Source organism: Neolamprologus brichardi, chromosome 7 (genome assembly GCF_056152115.1).
Source record: "Neolamprologus brichardi isolate AB-2024 chromosome 7, ASM5615211v1, whole genome shotgun sequence".
NCBI classification, from domain to species: domain Eukaryota; kingdom Metazoa; phylum Chordata; class Actinopteri; order Cichliformes; family Cichlidae; genus Neolamprologus; species Neolamprologus brichardi.
In genome coordinates, this window is record NC_142110.1 from 32,702,211 (window position 1) to 32,719,773 (window position 17,563).

At 39.3% G+C, this 17,563-nt stretch overlaps 1 protein-coding gene across 2 annotated transcripts in view; it reads right to left on the minus strand.

The window, feature by feature from the left end:
- Positions 1–6,218: 6,218 nt before the first annotated feature.
- LOC102787012 (ephrin-A5b-like) overlaps positions 6,219–17,563 on the minus strand; it is an 87,491-nt gene continuing 76,146 nt past the window's right edge. The window contains exons 3-5 of one of the 2 annotated variants that reach the window (XM_006803468.2): positions 13,509–13,574; positions 13,292–13,372; positions 6,219–11,302 (exon numbers count right to left, since the gene is read on the minus strand). In XM_006803468.2, coding sequence (XP_006803531.1) covers positions 11,178–11,302; positions 13,292–13,372; positions 13,509–13,574 — 272 coding nt within the window. In that variant the 3' untranslated portion in view covers positions 6,219–11,177. The remainder of the gene's footprint in view (positions 11,303–13,291; positions 13,373–13,508; positions 13,575–17,563) is intronic. The other variant, XM_035913251.2, reaches the window with a different exon arrangement.

Below are 17,563 nucleotides of genomic sequence, written 5' to 3' on the forward strand. Positions count from 1 at the left end.
AAGTGGAGATATTATAGGGGGGGCCCTCCCGTGAGATCAAATTAACACGAGTCTCACGAGACGTTCTCAAGACCAAGACGAAAGGAAAATTAATCAGGGAAATGAAGGGTCATGAATTAGAAGGTGTGAAACTCATAACCTTCTCGTCTCTTAAGTATGTTAGATTTTGAAATATTTCAGGCCAGCCTTGCACCACATTTTAACCTCAGTGCCAGTCAATGTGTATCCCTTAAGCCCTTATTTATTTTATTCTAGAGGACATAACATATCCCAAATATACACATCCATCAGCTGTCTTTTTTTTCCTCCCCTCCAATGTAATACCCGGATCAGACTATGTAAATGTTTTGCCTTATGAGATGGATACTGTTAGATTAAATCATAAATTCTTACCATGAGTCTGTTGAGACACAAGGCAGATGTCACTGATCCACTTAACAGCACCAACAATCAATGTTTACATATGTGTAATCACAGTTTCGTGCCTGAAGTCGGACCTGGAACTCTTTAACGTTGCTTGGCAGGGAGGGGTCCTGTCCTTTTACTTCCCAGTCAGCAGGATGATTGTGCATGTGTGGAGGCTGATGTTGCACTCACAGATGTGTTGAATTTGGGATAAGGCTGCTGCTGAACTTTGAAAACCTGACAGGCACCAGGACATCCACAGGAAAGGTCCAATAGTCTCAAATAGTCTGCCAGTGTAGGTGGGATTCCATCCAGATGCGGCCCAAATGTAACAGACTTTTAAGGAAAAGCTAATACATGGCTGTGATGCAATATTAGGAACATATTTTTTGATTTAAAAAAAAATATGGCTGATGGCACAAATTCTCTAAGTACAACACAATAGTTAAGGAGGATAATAAAAGCATGTATTTTGACCCGAACAATCTTTTGCTTCCCAAGTTAAAAATGTTACAAAGCTCAGCTTACTGAGTTTCCAGCTGTGCGTCCTCTTAAGGAGCTGACACATTGACCACTAGTGGTCACTTCCCTTTACAACACAACTGTAAGTTGTAATAACTGATTCAGACGACCTGTCCGGATGTTTCCCTGCAATGGTAACATTCAAAAAGTTTTTCAGAATGCTGTTTCTAAGAGTAGCTCCAACAAAGTAAAGCTTGTAAATAAGTTTTGTAAGGAAGCTCTGTAATCACTCATTTGCTTTCCTGGGTGTTTGGTTGCTGGTCTACTCTTGACATCCACTTTCCCATGCTATCTAACTCAATGCTGACATAACTGCTCTAGTTCAATCATTTTCTTGCCTGACACTGCTCTTCTGCCTTTCCCTGTTCACGTGCTTCGTCATCTTCACCGCCACAAGTGTTTAGACTCCACAGTGTCATTTTTTAATTCCTGTCACCTGTGGTATTCAGTAATGCTATGATGGGGCATCAGGGCGTCTTAATGCCAAATAGCTTAATAGAATTCTCTACTTTCAATCAATTACGTTCAGTTATTCTATTCTTTAATGATCTCTCCTTATTGAACTCTCAGTCACATCAATTCTGAGATGGGGGTCCTGGGTTTTAATCCACTGGCCAGCTCGGGCCCTTCCTTGTTTGGGCAAGTTCCCTCTCAAAGTCCAAAGATATGCAATCAGGTGTGAATGCGAGTGTAAATAGTTATGTCTCTGTGTTTGCCCTGCAACAGGCTGGCGACCATTACAGGGTGCACCCCACTTGTGTGACAGCTGGGACAGGCCCCAGCCCCACCGCGACCCTGAACCAGCCAAGGAGACAAGAATGGATGCAGATGGCTCGATTAATATAAATGTGTGTCAGTGCCGACCAAAAAACAAGGAAGGAGAAAAGAGTCATTTTAATCAGCGTGATCCACTCAATCATTTACCCGACTTTCATTTTCATTATTAGATGAAGCTGGAATCCTACCAAATTTTACATTTGATTTTTAAATCTAATTATTGAACTGTAACATGATGGGGACAAAATGCAGATGATGGAAAGAGGAGATGAAAATATACAGGAAAACAGCCTGAACACAAGTTTTCAGTTTTTCCAGGCTATTTTCATGCATATGTTTAGGTGATTTATTCAGAGGAAACCATGTTGAGGTTTAGTTTTTAAATTTTCATAGATTACACCTTTCAATTTGGTGTTTGATGTATGTTTTAATGACTAAATGTGTTGACGTTTCAACAAGAAATACAGTTACTATACAATCAGACTCTCTGCAGCCTTTAAAAACTCATTTTAAACAACATCTTGTCTTGTTTTAGAATCTTAAAATCATTTCAGCCTAATTCCCACAGAAATATTCAAATCATCCCTAAGACACCAGCTAAGATGACACATTCTTCCATCAGTATGACCACATTGTGTGACAGCCTAACAAATGATTGATCATTGATTGGTGTGTTATGCGTCTAAAGCTTATAGATTTATTTTTATTTTAACAGCGATTGCCACCACACACTAAAAGTTTCACTGCAGGGGAACTTGCTGACAGCCTGACAGCTGCTTTACTGTCCACAGAGTTAGTCAGAAAGATAACACATGTGTAGATTTCACATTAGTGACAGACAGGCTCATGTCAAATATAACAACAAACCAGGATTTCAGTATTTTTTTAAAACATGAACTACTGCAAATTATTGCACTTTGGCATTTGCTTTGACAGCAACTACATGAATTAATCAATCAGCTGGTTCAGCATTTACATTGATAGCAAAGGGAGTTTCACTGCCTCAAAATCAAATCTACCAAGTGAGCAGTGAGGCATCCTCACATCTGACACTGAGCTTAAGTTAGCTCTCTTTCTGGGAAAGAAAACCCAGAGTTTCTCTTATTCCAGGGCTAACAAATTAAGTTTTTACTTAATCTGCTTTCTGGAGGACAGTAAAATGTCCCACATTTCCACATAGGATCTCCTGCAACACCAAATGCACACAGCACCAGCACAAGAGAGCCTGAGTAACAGAGAACAGCCAGAGTTTGATTGTTTTAAAAGGTATCAACAAGTATAAAGAAGGCAAGGCATTGAGCATTGTGGTGCTGGAACAGGAAAGGATAAAACACAAATCATGTAAAGCACTGTCTAAAACATTATGTGAACCACAAATATTAAGGAGCATTGTCCAAATAGTTTTGGACTATCCGGAAAACGATAGCTCCCACTGCAGCCGCTATTTCAGTCTCCACTTTATCTCCAGTGCTCGAAGACTAAATAAAAACTAGCAGACTCCACTTCCTGAGGCTGATATTGTCTCAAGGTAGCGGGTATCATCACAGCTGGGTTAATGAAAGTGACATTCCTTCCACCTCCTGCTAAGGCATCTGATGTGTGAGGTGCGCTGCAGATAGAGAAGCTGACAGAAAACAGCTTCTAGGCCTTTACTGGTTTAAAGAAATGGGCTTTACCACACTCTTCCCATCCTCCCTGACTCTCTCAGGTGGCTTAATCCAGGATTACACACAGATGATCAACTGTGAGCTCATGCTCAGCACTGAAATCTCCCCCCGTTGTGACAGTTTAAAAACTGCTAAAATGCTAAAACAAGGCTGTTAATTACAAAAAAAATGGGGGGGTGCATTGGAAATACAGTGAGTTGTAAAGAAATCATCCCTCACAATAATTAGCAGCTTAAGTTGATCTATGCAACAGCAGAGCAGATAAAGTGAATCTGTCTGTAGGTAATCCCGTCACTGTGAACATGTTCTTGGATTTATCCTCTGTAATCATACAATAAGAGTTAGAATATAAGAAGAATCCTAGAATGGTTACTCCTGATGGCATGTTTATGTCCTGACACCGTATTCATAACGGCTTACTTATAATCGCAGTTCATAAGCACACAGCAGACAGAACAGGAAGTGTGAGTGTCTCACAGATATATTTCACTCAGACCCAAAACAAAGATAACAAGAGTCTGGATATCAGTGGGAAGTCCAGTTTGAGACATTCCCACAATCTGGCGTTTGTCAGTAAGGAAATGCGAAGGCCACAGGAGAAAGCCAAAATACTGCAAAGTGATCATGGCTAAAGCAATGCCAGTCTCAGCCTGTCTGTAAAGGTGTGGATCATTGTTTGAATAACAATGAGCAGCAAAAATCTTCAAATCTGAAGAGGTCTGCCAATCAGTGGTTCGATGAGTTGTCAAAACAACAGGAGGGAAGATCTCAAAAAGGTCAAACATGTAATGTCTGAAGTGCAGGTGCACCAGCCAAAAACATTCAAAAGATGTGAAATGTCAGAGTGAATATCTTTGTCAGTTTTTCTGCCATTTTAGACTCACTGGGAAGTGCTTATGACGATCTGTCTCATTAAATGTGCACATTAAAGATATATACCTGCTTGTGGTCATTTGCCTCTGCCCGGTGATGGTTGTGTGTGGCTTTTTATATTAGATGGTTAATTGCAAACTGTCACGCTGTCCAAGGTGAATGCACTATCTTAACAATTTATATATATATATATATATATATATATATATATATATATATATATATATATATATATATATATATATTATAGGCAACTTTCAGATAGTTTTTGCCTTGACTAACTGCACACCGCTGCCTCTTCTGCATTATAAATGTCTCTCAGAACTTCTTATCTTTAGAAATTTAGTCTTGCACTTCCTTAAACTGCTCCTTGTCCATGTGAAGCAGTGTTAAACATTAGGCCTGGGTGCCAGAATCAGCCTGGCAAAGACTCCAATCTGACCCACTGAAAGGCTTTGGTGTAGTATGAATTGCAGTGGAGGAAGTCTATCAATTGGAAAAGCTGTAAAACCTAGGAAAATACAGTTCTTCACCTTTTCCAAAGTAATGTAATGGATAGTAGTAGAACAATCTGAAGACAGAAAAATTCTTGTTTTTCACTGCGTACTGTAGAAATATCTACTAAAACATTTGTCTAGCCACTGAGCTACCAGAATTTTTATCAGTAGTTTTACACATTTGTCATGTAGAAAAACTGAGACGTACCGTTGAAATTGCACTCGTATTAAGACCTCACAGATTAAATGTGTAGTGAAATGCATTTACATTGATAGCAAAGGGAGTTTCACTGGTCTGGCCCACTTAAGGTTAAAGAAGGTTGTACAAGTTTCTGCTCTAAGATTCAATTCAATTATATTTATATAGCACCGAATCACAACAGCAGTTGCCTCAAGGTGCTTTATATTGTAAAGGTAAAACCCTACAATAATGAAACCCCAACAATCAAACCAACCCCCTTTGAGCAAGCACTTGACAACAGTAGGAAGGAAAAACTCCCTTTTAACAGGAAGAACCAGTTGGGGGTGAGGGGAGGAAGACAGAGACTAATAATAACTAATAATTAAGATCTGAGTCATCATTGGTGACAACCTCATCCCAAGTCTAGGAAATACTCCGTCCAGGGTGACTTCAACAAATGCTTTCATGATGAGTTTATTGGTTAAATCTCTAGCTTCAGGCCATACTGAATAAAACACGTTGTTTTATAAATTCTGGTCATTATTAGAGTTTGAAGGATTGTCCAGGGTGTGCTCTTGGGCTAACAACCCAATCACAGTCAGAGCCGCCCCTCGCTCTTCACATCTGGTTTCAAAACACCAAGTGAAGGTGAAAACACTTCATAACAGGATTTACGAACAAGTGGCTGACATCACAGAAGCTACAGCCATCTTTTATATGCAATCTATGTTGGTAATCAAGATACTCTGTCCTTTAGGTATATTTATGCATTTCCCATGAAATAAATGTTATGATTTATTTCAGACACCTTGCCTACATTGTCTCTCCGGGTTATTTAAATTTGGCAAAAACCTTGATCTAGATTATATGAAATGAGCCAGTTAAAGGTTTCAAACTCACCACAGGTACAAAAAGAGGGTAAGAAGGACAGAAATTGAGAAATTAAGTCAGACAGCAGGAGAGGCAGAGTGGAGTGAGGAGCAAAAGAGCGTGTGAGACGGAGTTTTCTTGGTAGAGCTCCCCGAAGCGCTGCACATTCCCTGCAAGATTAATTGAAGCTGTTTCTGTTTTGTGCTTTTTCAGACTGAATTACCTCCAGATTATGGAGAAACAGCTGTTCATCCACTTCCCCCGGACTCGGCCTGTGTGATTATGCACCGAGCGACAACCAAGACAAACATCCAGTGCTTGCTCGCGCTGCCGCGACGAAGCTTTCACGCCTTTTTGATGTTCTTTCTGTTTCACAAGCTGTCACTCATTTCCATAACGATTAATAAAACAAATCAGACACGATAATTACAACGACAAAGAAATATTTATTAAATCTTTTTTGTTTTAGTTAGTCATAGCTGCTCCAACACGTGTATTTACAAAGAAATTGCCTTTTTTTGTAGTTTTGTAGAAAAATCTAGTGAAGGACTGAGCAGGAAACAGACATTAGAATAGTTTAGATGAGTACAGGAGAGGATGGGACTTGTATAGGCACAAGGTACAGTTACTACAATGTTTTAAAGAAATGTGCAGTTTGGTGGCACATCCACGTCTACTTGGGGGAGGGGAAAACACAGTTGTGGCTAACAAAAAGCTTCCCACTGCTAGATGGAGCAACAGAAGAAAAAAAGCACACATCTGTATTTCAGATACAGAGGATGGGAAACAGATGCTGCAAACAGAAACAGTGGTGTTAGCTTGAAGCTACATTATAACAAAATCAGGTTAGAGCATGTTACCCACCCTCCTCGTAGCACAGTTTGCTTAAAAACACACGAAACATCAGCATTTGAGTGGGACTGTCTTCTTCTGCCACTAACACATTGAGCTTTTACACTGATTATTATTGTTACATGTCAGAAACAGCTGGAGGTGTAGATAAGCAAACGGAAATAAAGAACATCCTGGACCTTTAAAGACACTTTGGATGCAACAATTAAAAAAAAAAAATAAATCAAGAGCGGTTTAAGAAAACAAAAGGAAACACAAATTTTTCGAGCTCTTGGACATCCATTTGTACTCTTGTCAGGCCATTTGAGTCATGATTGTAACCGTACTGCATGTTTGATATGTGCCACATTTGCACAAACATATTTTACAGATAGTGAGTGCAATGATGATCCTTGTTTGTTTTTCTTGCTTCATATAAAAGACATATAAAATGAAAGTTTGCATTTTTTTGTATCAAACATTTTTCTTCCCAAAGAACGTTAATATGTCAGGTAAATCGCCCTTTAAAAGAGGTGTGGGACGAGAAAAAAGGAGTATCTAACACTGTGTGTATTAACACGCTAACTGTTGGATACACAGTATCCACAAAACAAACAGATTGTTTCGGGGGGGTTCTCAACATGGTGTGGCTGGAGGCGATAATTTCAATGATAGTGGACTTTTAATATTGGCCAGGCTTAAAAAACAGGACTGATGTTCATGGAGAGGCGAGTGGCCAAGCTGTGACCAAGGAGGAAAATGTTAGTTAAATCTTACTAAGCTCTTGAAGAAAATGACAGAAAAGAAATCTGTTAACTAATTCAGATGCGCAGCGTACTTGTTGTGCCGCTATATTAATAACCTTTCACCTCAAACTATTAATTTCCTGATTCTCCTGAAAATAATGCTTTTATACTCTATTCTTGTCTGTCTCAAGTTCTTAGCTTAATTTTTAATAAGACCTAATATGCTTTTTCTTAATTTCTGTCATGCATATAAACTATTACAATGTTGGGTGCTCACGTTAAGCATGGCTAAAGATTCAAATAATGACATAAGTATGTACAAGTAATCCACGTGAGGCCAAAGCTCAGGCTTCAGATTGCTCTAAACACTGTTTCAGACGAGTTTTTCCTCTTTTGGTTCTGTATGATATCATAGAGGGTGGATAACCCTAATATGGTCGTCTTAGCACAGAAGCCCCAGGTTTCAAACTTGGTTGTAAGGGGGAGCCAATCACAAGAAAGTTAAAATTGAGCACAATAGGTCCCCATTAAATAAAGTTTTTGTTTAGAAAGTGAAGCATGCCAATGGTAAAGGGGGCAAATAGATTATTTAATGCAAATGTTATGTAAAGTAACAAATTTATGCTTTATCAGAAAAATCCCCCATCTTCTTCCCTTTGTGTCCCTGAGGAGAGGTGATAATTTCACAGAAATAAATGAAAAAAAAAAACCCCAATGCACTATATTGAAAATTTGAGGAAGTAATTATAAATTAAATAAGTTATAATTTAAAGGGACACTCCACCAGTTTTAAACATCAGCTTCAGTTTACCAGCCATTCTGAAAGAGTGGTCCTTGTATCTGCCAGGTACAGAGGATCAAATTGAAAACTCAAAGCTATTAATTTTTTTTGGTCTTGTCTTCGGTATTTAAGGGAGCAACTTATAAACTATGCAACAAGTTACACACTGTTGTTTTTCTTCTATGCCACGGGTGTCCTGCACTATGATGGAGTGTTAGGGCCAAATTTAACGACTTACACTACTTATCCTTGTAGACTGAAATCATTACCCCACACATATTTATAACAGAAATAAAACAAAAGTCCCAAAAATATATGTTTGAAAACCTCCAGAGGTATCTCTTTCTGGTTACTTAATAACAACTTTATGCAAGAAGTATTTTCTTTCTACGAACACCACCTAGCAAGCAAGTGACGTCTTATTACGTGCTCGTGACATGGCATGCCTGCCTCAGATGAATCTGATGTTAGCTAACTGCATGCCTTCTTTAACTGGCTGTTGTAATTTGAAAAAAATAGTTCCTGCTCAAAAGAAAGTTTGCAAAGAAATTCTGCCAAGTTTTTTAAATGTATATTTTTGGCGCCTTTTGAGGATAACAAGGCTAACATAGTTTAGTTCCATTATATTCAAGAGAAATCTCTACAGTCTATCGCTAAGCCAGGGCAACTCAAGTGGGGGGAACCAGTGAAACTACATTATATGTGTAAAATTATTGAAAAGGTTTTTGTTAATTAATAGAAAAATGTCTTTTTTTTTTTCCTTTTACTGTGGACTGGACAAAAAATGAAATTTTTAAAGTAGTTGGTGGAAAACAGGAACTTTTCTCTCATTTATATTTTGTCTATTGTAGTTATAGTGTGAGTGTGTATGTGGGAGGGGGGGTGGTCTTTATCAATAGAAAAAGCTGTAAAACTTATAAAAATACACTTAACCTATGCAGGCCTTCCATTTAGTTTCCTTTGCCACGGGCCAGAATGGGCCAGGGGCCCACCCCTGATCTACATGTATATTTAGCACGGGAGCCAATCAAATAAAATATTTGCATCTTTGAACCTAAAAAATATGCTATGTAATTACTATCTTTTACTCTTTTCTTACCAAAACTTCTGTTTCTTTCCTTAACTTGGTTTATTTTAACCCAAAGTGGCCCTAACACTCCCGTGCTTCCAGCAAGCAGGCAGTACAGGTGTTGTTTTTTAGCAGTGACATTAGCAAGGCTGTGTTATTTGGCGCTGAGTGAATGTGACGGTAGGATCCGTTTACCACATGTTCCTGCCACACGAGAAGAAAATAGAAGAGCATTATTGATCTCAGCATGGGCACTACAGTGCTTCACATCTCGCCCTCTTCATCTCTTTCCCCCCTTCTCTCAGGTCAGTTTCAGTTTGCCCCAAGAGAACAGGACACCACCTCGTGTTTATTCCATCTCCTCTGGTGGTCGATTTTTTCATTCCAGAAATAACTGGTACGAGGGTGCCCCCGGTGTATTTTCTGTACAGACGCCACTTTACACGACATCAAAGAGGGTAAATGAATCACAGTCCCGACCATCCTACGCACACTTCTTCCACCTGCTTTGTAATTCGCCTACCATCTCACTGAAACTTTTTTCGCCACATAAAATTTCTACTTTATTTTAGGGAAGAGAATTCTCCCTGATTTAGAAACAAAGAAAAAATGGACCTCATGTTAGGCATGGACACATCCCTGAACTTTGTAGGAACTTTGCCTTCTATTTACAATAGTTTGTGTTATGACAGTGATTCACAAAAACAATAGTGTAACAGTAAAACTACATTTGTGACATTCATTTAATGACATTTCAAACACAAATATTCTACGATTTCTACACCCTGATAGCACATCAGACTTTTTTTTTTTCCTCTTCTTCCCGGACTTTGTTAAAAACAATTAAAAACCATCATCAGCGAGCAGTCCAAACAGATACGTAAAACTGTGTTGTTGTTTTTTTTGTTTAATGGTATCAAATAAACTGTGGGTAATATAAACTAACTTAACGGGTAAGGGTGTTTGTTTTTTATTGCCTTTCTACTGTACTTACAGACTGAACCAGAACAGAAAAAAGCACAAGGACTTCACAATAAATAGGAAAATACATTTCGCCAGGCAAAAGACCGTATCGTTGTCTATGCGCCATTCAAATATTTTACTGTACACCCGTGTTGGCTGCTACAATTGAGTTATGTGAATTATTAAAAAATAAAACAAACACATACATTAATCAACCATTAAAATCGCCTCCTATCCAAACACTAAAAGATGAGTGCTTCTTTAACTTTTTCTTTTTTTTTAAATCTCTCATAAAGGGTCCTCCACAGTCTGAGACAATGCATCCTTTTTAACCTGAGAGAGAGGTTAATCCATCAAAGGCCCGCCCCGTACCTCCACGCCTGTACCAACAATCTCCAACAAATAGCATCTTTCTTTGTTTTCCTTTTTGCCGATGTGCCGCTCCAGGATCTTCTTCCACGTTGAAGTGAGATTTAATCATGTTACATGTTGGAGGTTATGTAATGTAAAAAAACAAAAACAAAAAACAGAGTTCATCTGTAAACTTCAGAGGGGTCCTGCTGTGCTTCTTTGCCATTCGCGTTAAAAAGTGTACTGATTGTGTAGACATTGTGTCCTGTGTGTTTATATGTTTAAAAGCATGTTTCTGTGCTTGTTTTAAATGCAAAAAAAAGGTGTAATATCTGCATACTTTAAATGGTAGAGGCGAACAGGTAAAAGACGCTTTCACCTTGCGGCGCCATGACCATCGGCACTCGCCAGAAAGTCAAAAATCAAACTAGTTGGCATTTTACAAAGTCAAAAAACATCAAAGGCTTCAGCACCGAAGTCCCTTCCTCTCTCTTTGTAACGAGAGATTGTCAGTGATTTGTTTTAATTTTTTTTTATTTATTTCATTTTTTCTTTTAAAAGTGCTCCTTGAGGGGAGAGGTTGCAGGGTAGAGCGGCCTGTGCTCCAGTTAGGACAGTCCATCCCTGATTTCTGCATCTCGCCGCTATAAAGACAAGATGACAGCCAGGAGTATGAGGGTGGAGCTGAGCAGGAGAACTGAAGTCTGGCACCGTCCAGCGGAGTTCACATCCCTTCTTGCTGGCTCTGGTGACTCGTGACTGACGCCATCTAAGAACAAACAGATGAAAATGCACAGTTAACAGGGAAAGCTGAAATTGTGTGATGATTTTGAGGCTCCCTCATGCAAAATTTTGATTGTGTATTTTAACCTCCTAAGACCTGCACTCTTCCACGGCATGCATTTTTCATTTCTCTTTGATATTTGGGCATATTGGGAACCAATGAATGTAAAAACAAAGAATTACCAGATATTTTTTTTACCTGATTTTTGTTTCTAAGAAAAATGAGAGCCACATATGAGGATATTTGTTTAAAATTTCGATAGAACAGTAGCAGTATAATGTCCTCGTAAGTGGATATCAGGCCCTTGTAGAGCAAAATTTAGTGTTTTGGTCTAAATAACCCAAAATGGGATGTCCACATATGTGGACGCCAGGTCCTAGGAGGTTAATACAGTTTTATTTATATATGGCCCAGCCACCTCAAAGCACTTTATATTGTAAGGCAGAGACCCTACAATAGCACATAAAACATCAACAATCATACAAGCCCCTTTAAGCAAGGGCTTGGTGACAGTGGGAAGGAAAAACTCCCTTTTAACAGGAAGAGCCCCCCAGTAGAACCAGGCTCAGGGAGGGGGGGCCTGCAGCGACTGGTTGGAAGGTGTATTTGACCCACTAATGAATCGTTTGCAGACCAGCCGTGTGTGGTTAAATTGCTGTCCTGCAGAAGTTACGTTTTCTATTTATGAAGAATTTTCTGAATTTCTGTTTCATATGTATGAGGTTCTGGTTGGACTGAATATAGTTTTCTGGTTAATACAAATTTCTGTGTTTGCAGACAACAAATTGCGTTTACTGCTAATTTTAATCTCCAACAGATTGCCTGTAACTTGACCTAATTCAATCACAAATTGGTAGCAGATTCAGTTTGTCTTTTAAAGTCAATGAGATTGCGAGTTCATTGCTAATGGTGGCAATAATTTTGGCCATGGTCTCCAACCACGGTTTTCCCTTTTGTGACAGAAATATCTTAAAAGGCAACAAATGATTCAGAAAGAGCTTTACAAATGTTTTATATAGAGATGGAGCCCAATAAAGTCGCACCAGCAACAGAGAAGGAAAAAGTCATGGTTTTCGACTGCCTTTTTTTTTTAGTTTAGAGGCCTCCTTGTCACGTCTAACTGCTATCAAAAATCAATTGATAAATGCCTAAAAGCTGCAGTTTGGTGGGATGCACTAGAAACACGTTGAAGAACAAAGAACTGAGCTTTTCTAAACTGATGAACAAAACAACGAGCCAGGCATAAGACAAGCGGCACTAAAAGATTAAATTAAGCTTAAAGCAAATTTTGACAATATTTAACCTGTATGCAGTGAGTAATGTTGTTATATTTACAAATTCCTTAACTAACTACCCTGCTAACACACAGCTAACTAAGCTTTTTATTGCCTTATTAGAAATGCTATGTGCTAAAACAATGTCCTGTCATAGATGATGGCTAAAAACATCACATTTTGCTAGTTCCTTGTTATGGGTGTAATTTTAGAGTTACGCCTTGCTCCTAATACCTTAACTCTATTCAAAGCTCCATCTAAAAAAATCTATCCATCTGCCCTATGTCCAGGTTTTTTTCTTTCATGTCTATGTCACCTGATACTGCAGCCACCAAAGACTTCAGGAAGTCACAACACCTAGCCAAGACACGACACCTACATTTAACTGAATTAAAAGGAGCCACCATTTTTTTTCTGCTAATCATAGCTAACCTACTTCATCCTCCAGCTTTGTATTTAAGTGACACACTGGGAAATAGTGATGCAAATCCAAATCTCGGTATATCACGATTACCTGAATGCCAGTCTATCAACTAAATTTTTGTCGATCATTTTATTGACTAACGTCATCCAAACCTCTGACTCGATGGTTAATCTGTCCATCACCACGTGTTCAGAATAATCTTTATCTATCCCACATGATTCCGTCACCATCACACACTGACAAACATCATGAACTGTACAGTATATTCCCACCAACCTCCAGGTTCTAGGGAGTTGTGACTATTATCATCAAAATTGACTCCTTCTTCCACGGTCCCAGAGTTTTTCACACAATTGTCTAAGAGAAACAAAGAGGAGAGAGGAGATGTGAAGATTAGATGAGTTGAACGTCACACGCGCGCAGTCCGATCACACGCTGGCACACATAAAGAATGGAAAACCAGGCAGAGCAGACACAACAATCTGGGACTCACTCTGAGGCCTGACGAAGACTTTGAGTCGAAGGCAGCTCCTTCTTCCTCTGTCGTCAGAGATGGAGGCTGTGGACACATCACACGGAGTTAAGAAACAAAGGCACTTCAAACATGCCAGCTTCAGTTTCAGATATCGAAATACCTTCCTTGATCTAATCTACTGCTGCGTGATCAGGGGAAATGTCATTCTGAATTAAAATGTCAGTTAAAATGTCACTATTATTACCACACTTGAACTTCTTAATTTGACAAAAGATACCTTTATACTTTGTAATAAAACAGCACGAGTATCAGCGCTGCACCCTATCAGGCTTCATTCTAACACGCAACCCAAACACCAGCCACTCAGATGTGCCGGTGCTAAAGAGAGCTTTGCAGTTTGCAGACATGTGTCTGGAAGTTGGGGGCAGAGTCAAAACTATTTGAAACAACTGGCAATGTGGGCTATACTTGTTCACGTTTGCGCTGTTGTTGAGTCTTTAACTCGCCACCTGCTGCATAGAAGATAAAAGTCGAAACACAAAGAGCTTTGTAGTTCTGTGAAACCAAGCATTAAAAATAAAAAATCTCCAGCCATTGTTTGTGCTTCTCATCCACGTCTTTGATGGTTTATCTTTGTGCATTCCCCTTTCTGTTTAGCAACCAATCTGCACATGACCTATGTGCAGTTTCGTCGCTGTCGTCTCCCTAGCCTCTATAATGGTTACAATCCCCATAATTATTGTTTCTGTATAACCAATGTGCTACACAGACAGACACCTATATCAGGCCACACATCCAAAATAAGTAATTGCATTTAACAGTAGACAATTCCAGCTTGATTATAGCATGCTTTAAAATGTTTTGGTGGTGTCTTTAGCTAAAGCCTTTGTGGAAACTGGCCAAGCATGACATGCATATTTTTAATAATGATTCTAAAAGGGATCCAACGATGGTAAATGGGAGCTTTTAGAAGCAATCACACCTCTTGCATCCCTCTTCCACCAAAGTATCATTGCCCAATTTAGAAATGGCTCAAAAAACGTCCACCATAGATAAAAGACTGTGCAAAAACTGCTGGGTCCAAATTTAGACCTACTGACATTAGTGGTAACGGAAAGGACTACCAGGATTGGCAGATGCAGCACACAAAGACATACAACTTAAGTTTGTAATGCTGCACAATAATGGGTTCTCAAAGCTAAAAAGGTTCTGCACCAACAAAGCAACTGCACTGCGGGAAAAGAGTTTGTTGTTACCTGAATTTGTGGAACCAAATCTAATCATCCTATTGCAAAATTATAGGGACTGGAGTTCTTTAAACCAATGAGATGGGTAACGATGGATGTGTGATGTGATGGAAACTGTTTACTTTGAAATGTATTTAGCTGACATCGAATGTCTGATCATAACTGTGATCACCCTTTTAAAAAAACCTGGATACTTCTTTTATTGCCGTTTGTGTTTAATATTCAAGGAGTTTGGCTTCTTTCAAACTATTTAATTAAAAAAGGACGTTTTACCAGTTTTGAAGCTTTGATATTTTCAGCCTAGTCATATCAGCGAGATACTTTATTTGTAGTCGGACCTTCTGCGTTTGCATTCTTCAATAATTCCGAATCACCCAAGTCCCAGATGAAGTTGATCAAACTGCCTAATTATCTGATAATGAACCCTATTGTAGGGAAAATTATTAACAGGTAACCGTGGTATTTGCAGTATTCCTGATGTATTACCTAAAAAAGCCAGACCATTTCTATGACATGCTCCACAGCCATGACCAGTGGAGGCACAGAGAGCTCTCTGCACAGCAGAAAGGTAAAAAAAATTGCATAGCTACATTACAAGATTGCTTTTCTGGTCCAAATCCACTCGACGTTATCTATTCGCATTCACTTTGCGGCCTCTTAGCTCTCTAAATCTACCTTCATTCATAAACATCAGCGGAGCAGTAGAAACGAACAATCTGACAAGGTCGATTGTTTCTCCATCAGAGGTATTCCACTCTTATCTCCCTTTAAATTCGGTCTGAAGAGCTTTATCTCGGTGTCTGAACTTCCCTCTCATCCTGATGTAAAAGCATTTCTGCTCTATATTTTATGTCAATGTCACCCTCGTATTTCCAAGTCTAATTTGGCCAGGGGCAGTCATTTCTGCAGATGTGTGGCACACTGTTATGCTCACCTTCGAAATCTCATTTCCTCTGGTTCCTGATTGTGAAAGGCACAGATTAGAATTTGTGTGCGTGCCTGCGTGTGTTTCTGGGGTTGGGCATGTTTGCTGTGATTGTTTTCCCGAGCTAACAAAACTAATTAATTTTCAAGTAGTGCCGGGGTCCGAGCAGCTAATAGAGCGCTGAGGGTGTCTCCAGCTGTGACGAATGGTTTGCACTTTTCTCAATAATATATTTTGCTTTTCTTTTTCTTGCCTTCTTATCTTAGTCCCACAATATTTTTTCCTCTCTTTCTCTAGCTTCGCCTCACGTGTCTTGATACAGTGACCTCTGCCATTTCCTGCTGCCTGTCAAGTGTCTCAAACTGCTCTTGATCTGACCGTACAAACACACACGCCCTAAATGTCTTGATAAGCATGCATGTGCGCATGTATGTATGTTGTGGTTTCTGTATGTACATCTGTGCAAAGAGGTCTCCACAATTTGTCCACGGACACTTGGCTACCCCGTCACGCAGACCCTCCATGTGATAGATTCTAGCCCAGCGGTAAATTCCTGATAAAAGTAAACCATGTCGGTATTTCCAGTTGCAGATGACTCGGGGCGTAATATTTCAAAAAGGCATTTTATCAGATGCTGCGCGGCTGTGAGAGGAGATAAAAATCATCTTTAAACTTTACCATGAGAGAAATATTGGAAGTGAAGCAGCAGAGGGAGGAAATGAATGACAGAAACGTTGTCAATCACGCTGCTTCTGTCTGTGTCCGCGGGTATCGAGTAACTTACCTCACAGCCCAACGGTGGCTGGAACAGAACTTGAGTGAACTGAACTCGACTGGCCAGACTGACTCTTTATGTCGCTCATGCTCCTTATGTCTAGCTTTCCTTGGTTTTTGTTATCTCGCTCTAACTTTGCTCAATGGCTATAAAAAGTTTATTTCTGCATACTTGCACGGAACGTCTGGAAGGACACAGACAAAAACAATTGTCCCAACTTTCCATCCGAGACATTCTTTTAATCTTATCGGATTCGAGCTGCAACTAAGATAAGAATCATTTTAGCCTTTAAAATAACTTCTTGATTATTTTTCCATTAAATTATTACTTCTTTTTTTTTTACAAAACATTTGAAAAAAGTTTAAATGAAAACCTAAAAGTTATATGTATACTGTACTGCCAATGACTTATTAAAGTACTGAAACACAATTTAAACCCACTTGATCTGCAGACACTGCAGTCATCCTGTGACAAACAAGCAGTTTTTATAACTTTCATCAAAAACCTGTAAATTTCAGCCCATCCTCCGACCCATGCCCCCCTTTTTTTAAAAGATTTTGTTATGTCAAAGGTAAGTATAAGGTGTTCTCTGGTGATTGTGATGCAACAGGCTTAGGCAATAGTTGGGCCTTAGTGACGCAGACCTAGAGACTGCTCAGTGACCCACTCTCAACCTCCAGTCACTAGTGGAAAATATTGGCAAGTGATTACAGGAAGCTCCCACTTGTCGCTATGTAATCAGTTGCAAACAGTGTGTGGCAAAGTAAAAACTGTGCCTTCTTAAACAAACACATTTTAAGAGGCGTGCCTTTTACCATGAAGCCAAACAGTCTCCGTTTCTGGTTTGTATCACATTTTCTACAGTTTGACTACCACTTACTGTTGGTTTGTTGGTTTGCGAATTTTTGCAGACGAGTTGGTGTCTTCTATTCAAACCACAGGCAACCGTCGCAATCTGCTATTAACCGAAGCAAATTCCAAGAAGATTTTCGGTACCTCTTTGAGACCAATTTGAGCAAGCAGCAGGAAGCAATCTACAGCAATATCTAACCAACCAAGTGGGGAATACACAATGTTCATGAAACTCAAGCTAAACAACAGAACTGGTCTGTTAGTGAAGCCTTAG